At 37.3% G+C, this 6411-nt stretch overlaps 1 protein-coding gene across 8 annotated transcripts in view; it reads left to right on the plus strand.

The window, feature by feature from the left end:
• Positions 1 to 6411, plus strand: part of ZCCHC11 (zinc finger, CCHC domain containing 11) — a 129591-nt gene that overhangs the window by 114332 nt on the left and 8848 nt on the right. For 6 of the 8 annotated variants that reach the window (XM_010847176.1, XM_010847171.1, XM_010847178.1 and 3 more), the window contains exons 25-26: positions 4436 to 4551; positions 5474 to 5697. In XM_010847176.1, coding sequence (XP_010845478.1) covers positions 4436 to 4551; positions 5474 to 5697 — 340 coding nt within the window. The remainder of the gene's footprint in view (positions 1 to 4435; positions 4552 to 5473; positions 5698 to 6411) is intronic. The other 2 variants (XM_010847177.1, XM_010847174.1) reach the window with 1 other exon arrangement.

A 6411-nucleotide genomic window follows, 5' to 3' on the forward strand; every position in this document is an offset into this window, starting at 1 on the left:
AACCCCATGAATCGCAGCACGCCAGGCCTCCCTGTCCATCACCAACTCCCGGAGTTCACCCAGACTCACGTCCATCGAGTCAGTGATGCCATCCAGCCATCTCATCCTCTGTCATCCCCTTCTCCTCTTGCCCCCAATCCCTCCCAGCATCAGACTCTTTTCCAGTGAGTCAACTTTTCACATGAGGTGGCCAAAGTACTGGAGTTTCATCTTTAGCATCATTCCTTCCAAAGAACACCCAGGGCTGATCTCCTTCAGAATGGACTTGTTGGATCTTCTTGCAGTCCAAGGGACTCTCAAGAGTCTTCTCCAACACCACAGTTCAAAAGCATCAATTCTTCGGCGCTCAGCCTTCTTCATAGTCCAGCTCTCCCTTTTTGCCTGCAGAGTTTCTGCTGAGAAATCAGCTGATAACCTTATGGGAGTTCCCTTGTATTTGTTGCTTTTCTTTGTTGCTTTTAATATTTTGATATTTTTTTCTTTGTTTTTAATTTTTGTCCATTTGATTCCTATTTGTTTTGGTGTGTTCTTCCTTGGGTTTATTCTACCTGGAACTCTCTGACCTTCCTGGAATTGGATGACTGTTTCCTTTCCTTTGTTAGGTAAGTTTTCAACTATTACCTCTTCAAATATTTTCTTAAGTCCCTTCTTTCTTTCTTTTCCTTCTGGGACTACATGATGTGAATGTTTGAGGCTTTTAAAGTTGTCCCAGAGGTCTCTTAGAGTGTCTTCATTTCTTTTCCTTCTTTATTCTGTTCCATGGCAGTGATATCCACCATTCTGATTTCCAGATCACTTATCCTCTCTTCTGCCTCAGTTACTCTGCTGTTGATTCCTTCTAGTGTGTTTTTCATTTTGGTTATTGTATTGTTCATCTCTGTTTGTTCTTCAGCTCTTCTGTGTCTTTGTTAAACGTTTCTTTCATCTTCTTAATTTGTGGCTCCATTTTTTTTTTAAGAGATCTTGGGTCATCTTCACTACCATTAATCTGAAATTTTTTATTTTTTTTTTTAACCCTAGATTGCTTATCTCCACTTCATTTTGTTTTTCTAGGGTTTTGTCTTGTTCCTTCACCTGGGACATATTCTTCTGTTGTCTCATTTTGTCTAACATTCTGTAATTACAGCTTCAGTTCTGCAAGCTGCAGGATTGTAGTTCTTCTTGTGTCTGCTGTCTGCCATCTGGTGGATGAGGCTGTCTAAGAGGCTTGTGCAGGCTTCCTGGTGGGAGGGTCTAGTTCCTGTCTGCTGGTAGGTGGTGCTGTGTCTTGTCCGTTTGGTGGTCAGGGCCATGCTCAGGAAGACTTCAAGTGACCTTTCTGCTTGATGGATGGGGCTGTGTTTCAGTCTTTTTGGTGGTTTGGCCTCAGGTGTCCTGGCACTTGAGCCTTCAGGCTGTTGAATGGGGTTAAGGTTGTGGGGAGGAAATAGTAGCCTCCAGGAGGACTCACACCAATGCATGCTCATTAAAACTGCTGTTGCAAGTGTCTTTGTTCCCAGAGTGAGCCACAGCCCCACCCCCCCACCTCTGCCAGAGACCCTCCAATAATAGCAGGTAGATCTAGCCCAGTTTCTTATGAAATCACTGTTCTTTCCCCTGAGTCCTGGTACCTAGAGGTCCTTGTGTACTCCTTCTCAGAGTGGAATTTCTGTTTTTCCCAGTTCTGTGGAATTTCTTCAATCAAACCCCACTGGCCTTCAAAGTTAGATTCTCTGGGGGCTTCTCTTCCTATTACCAGATCCTCAGGCTGGGAAGCCTGACATGAAGTTCAGGGCTTTCAGTCCTGTGGTAGAACTTCTGTGGTATAATTATTTTCTAGTTTGTGAGTTGCCCACACAGCAGGTATGGGATTTGATTTTACTGCAGTTGTGCCTCTCCTACAGTTTTGTTGTGGCGTCTTCATCTTTGGATATAGGGTGTCTTTTTTGATAGGTTCCAGCCTTTTTGTTTTTATTGTTCAATGGTCGTTCAGCAGTTAGTTGTTATTTTGGTGTTCCTCTAAGAAGGGAGCTTCCCTGATAGCTCAGTTGGTAAAGAATCTGCCTGCAAAGAGACCCCAGTTCGATTCCTGGGTCGGGAAGATCCCCTGGAGAAGGGAAAGGCTACCCACTCCAGCTTTCTGGCCTGGAGAATTCCATGGACTGTATAGTCCATGGGATCTCAAAGAGTCAGACACAACTGAGAAGGGGTGAACTCAGTCATTCTGCTTCACATCTTTCTGGCCAGTCACCAGATACACCTTCTTTATCAGAGACTGGTCCTTCCATAGGTACTCTAGATCCGTTCATTATTTTCTGTACCTTAAAGATTCAGTCATCTGTGAAAAATATTTTCAAAGATGAAATAGATAAAATGTAATTGCAGATTAGGATTAACAATTTGCGTTCTATTTTAATGATAGGGAGCACTAACTTTGAACTCCAATTAAGCAAATGTCTCCTCCAGAAAATGTTCCTTTTTTCAAATTAGTAAACTTACATTATAAAAACATTATACTCTGTTATTATTAATATATTTTGAAATTCTTCAATAAAATTTTTGTGGGAATTTTCTCTCTTATTTTATAAGTACCTATATAATACAATGTCTTCAATTTTACCTCAACACCTAAAATTTTAACTCTCTGGCTCTTCCCAGAAGTTTGCTGACCCCAGGTCTAGGCCACCTTAACTAGGAAGGTGGGATGAAGAAAAATTGATTAAAGAGATAGATACTCAGGAATAGAATGGATACAACCTGGTGGTTAATTAGAGGTGATGAGTCGAGGAGAAATCAGGGGGATTTCCTAGATTTTGCTATAAGCAACCAGGTAAATTAAGAAAGGCTTTCATTTTTGTCTTATCAGAAAAAATGATAATGAAGAGTTTAGTAAATTATGTTGACTTCATCAGTAGTAAAGAATTATATTGTGTTCTTTTTATAGAAATACAGTTTTATTGAGAAATAATTCATGTACTTTAGCGTTCACCTATATAAAGTGAGTAATTCAGTTTTTTTGAGTATTTTTTGCAAGATTGTACAACCATCACCACATCTAATTAGAACATTTTGTCCTCTCTCAAGGAAACTCCTGTCCCAATTAGCAGTCAGTCCTCCTTCCTTTTTCCTCTCACTCTGTTGATTTGCCTATTGTGGACGTTTTATGAAAATGGAATCAGAGTATGTGTAGCCTTTTGTGACTGGTTTTTTCATCTAACAGAATGTATTCAGGGTTCATTCAAGCTGTAGCATATATCAATATTTCATTCTTTTTTTTATGGTTGAATGATATTCCATTGTATGGTTATATTACATTTTATTTATTCATTCTTCAGTTTGTTGGAAATTTGTATTGTTTCTATTCTTTGGCTACTATGAGTAGTGCTGCTATAAATATTTGTGTACAAAATTTTCTGTGGATGTATGTTTTCATTTCTTTTGGGCATATACATAGTGGTAGAATTGTTGGGTCATTTTAATAAGTTTATGTTTAACTTTCTGAGGAGCTACCAAGCTGTTTCTTAAAAGAATTGGACTATTTTATATTCCCACCTGCAATATATGAAGGTTCCAGTTTTTTCACATCCTCACAATACTTGTTGCTATCTTTTTTCTTTTCTAATAGCCATGTAGTGGGTACCTCTCTTAAACTTTTATCCCTGACATTAGATAGATTTGAAGAAATCAGAGTACTAAGTAAACATGTTCTCTTGCCATCCAAAGATATGGGTATTGTCAGGATAAACTAGTCTTCGTGATGGTGCAAAACTAAACTAAAGCTTAGAAAGATAACAAAGGTAGTAAGATAAAGCAAAAATGAGCTGATTCTTCGAAGACTTGGAAAAATGATTTAAATTGTTTTTGGTTCTCGGTATTCTTTTTAGGTGTATTCTACTTTGGATAGTAAATGTTACATATTCTTGAAATGTTGAATGTAAATCCAGTGATACTTTAAACAAACCAGAGGATTGATTTATTTACATAGAGTTATTTTGTAAAGATACTGATTCCTTTGTGGAAGTAGCCTGGTGGGGCAGAAAGCATGAGATTTGTAGTCAGACAGACTTAGCTTGAAATCCTTTATCTCTTACTTACTAGCATTTTTTGCTGTGGGCAAACGGCTTGAACTTTCCGAGCCTTGGAGCCTCAGTTTCCTCATCTATAAAATGAGCAGGAAAATAGTATCTACTTTATTGGGGTATTACACAAAGATGTTACAGATGAATGAGAAAAAAGTGTGAATGTGAAGTGATTAGTACTGTTAGCAGCTGTGATATTGATGATGATAATTCTGAATCTTGTTTTCATATCATGGTTTTAGTTACAGTGAAATACTTGTTGATATTTATTTTGTTTTTTAAAAAATTACTTTTGGGTCCTGGTCTGTTTTCCATTTGGATTCAAAAGTTTACAGTGATTTTTTTTTTTCCCTAGTAAAGTTGTATTTTCTTCCTAGGAGTACTTCTTTGATTCCAGAGTATTAACAGATGGAGAACTGGCTCCCAATGATCGATGTTGCCGTGTATGTGGAAAAATAGGCCACTATATGAAAGACTGCCCCAAAAGGAGAAGGTTGGCAAATGATTATATAACAACATTGTAGGGAAAATAAATATGAGGCAAATTGATATAAATAAATATGAGGAAAATAATATGAGGCAAATTGTGTTTAGATATGTTTAAATTGAGAAAGTTTAGAGCTTGAAGTTGACCCTTAGGTAAATGTATATTTGAATGGTGTTTTGTGAAAGAGTGAGATTTATTCCTGGTACATTGGTGTCTCATGATGTTTATTATTTGTTCATCTATTCATTAAGGCTTTTTAAACTGCAGAAGTATTTATTAACACCTACTGTATGCTGGAAAGTGTGCTAGGATCCAAGGGAAAAAAAGACCAAGATACGAGGTTCTTGCTGAGAACCTCACTGTTACGAAAACAAATAAGTAAAAAATAATTAAATGAATCTTTGAGGTATATATTGTAAGATATGCCTATATACTCTTTCCCTTAAGGAATATACATCCTCTGTGCTCCCTGAAAATATGTCTGTCGTACTTTCCTGTGTTCTTTATACTATGTTATTAGGCCAGGAAATTCCTTTTTTAGTCATCAAGCCTTACTTAATGTAAAGAGCTTAGAACTTTTCATACAGAACAAATTCGTAGTTTCCATCACTGCTATTTATTAAATTTAGAGAAGACACTTTCTCTAAGCCTCAAATGTCTTTCTCTATAAAATGGAGATAATAAATAGCCAACTAAGGATTGTAGAATTAAAATTTGCTATTAAACATTAAAAACTGATATTGTATTATGAAGCTACTAGAATACCCAGTGTCTGCCATATGAGTGGGTATGTGAGAACCCTTGCCTTCAGAAAAGTGCATGAAACAATGGGCATGTTAGTCCCTTTATTGTGAGGCTCTTGTATAGTTTAGTTTATTCTATAGTTCCCTCGGTTTATAAGTCCCTAGCCCCACGTTATTGCTATCAGCAGTTTACTGTTTAGACTAAAGAAGAAAGACAGTGAAGAAGAGAAAGAAGGGAATGAAGAGGAGAAAGACTCCCGAGACCTTCTTGACCCCCGAGACCTCCACGACACTAGAGACTTTAGAGACCCCAGAGACCTCAGATGTTTTATCTGCGGAGATGCAGGACATGTGCGAAGGGAGTGCCCAGAGGTCAAGCTGGCCCGTCAGAGGAATAGCAGTGTGGCAGGTAAATAGAAAAAGCCAAAAATAGTTTTTGGCAGAAATAGTGTCATTTATGTTGATGTCATTTTAAGGGCCCTGATTCTTCTCTATTCTAAACATAGCTGTATGACTTTAGGTCTTTTAATTTATTAAAGAGAAAATTTAGGTTTTTACTTTGAATAGTATTTGGATATGTTTAATATCAAGGTCTTAGCAGTCTGTTGTATTCAGTCAGCTCCCTCCACGTATTTTTTGGATTTGAGTCATATTCTTTATTCTCTTGCTATGAAAAGTTAACAAAAGTTAACTACCCACCCCCAAAAGTTAATGAGAGATTGTTTTTCTGGGAATATATAGGAGAAATTGTATCTCTTCCCATGTCTTTTATAAGAGAGGGAGATCTGTTCTTATTATATTTCATAGGGAATTTTATGAATTAGAAACCCAGATGAGAGTTTATTGAAAGAAAAAAACAAAATATATGTGATGATTTCTAGTTATTCAGATTCTTGTTGCCAGAGTTATTTTCTTAAATAAATGTATAATCTTCTTTAGAAAACAGTATGATATTTGTTCTTGTTTCCAGAATCACTGTATTTTTTTAATGCTCTAAGGATTGAGAAATGGCATGATACTGGATGCTTGGGGCTAGTGCACTGAGACGACCCAGAGGGATGGTATGGGGAGGGAGGAAGGAAGAGGGTTCAGGATGGGGAACACATATCATACTGTTTTCTAA

This window comes from Bison bison, unplaced genomic scaffold, assembly GCF_000754665.1.
Source record: "Bison bison bison isolate TAMUID 2011002044 unplaced genomic scaffold, Bison_UMD1.0 scf7180017864244, whole genome shotgun sequence".
In the NCBI taxonomy this organism is placed as follows: Eukaryota; Metazoa; Chordata; class Mammalia; order Artiodactyla; family Bovidae; genus Bison; species Bison bison.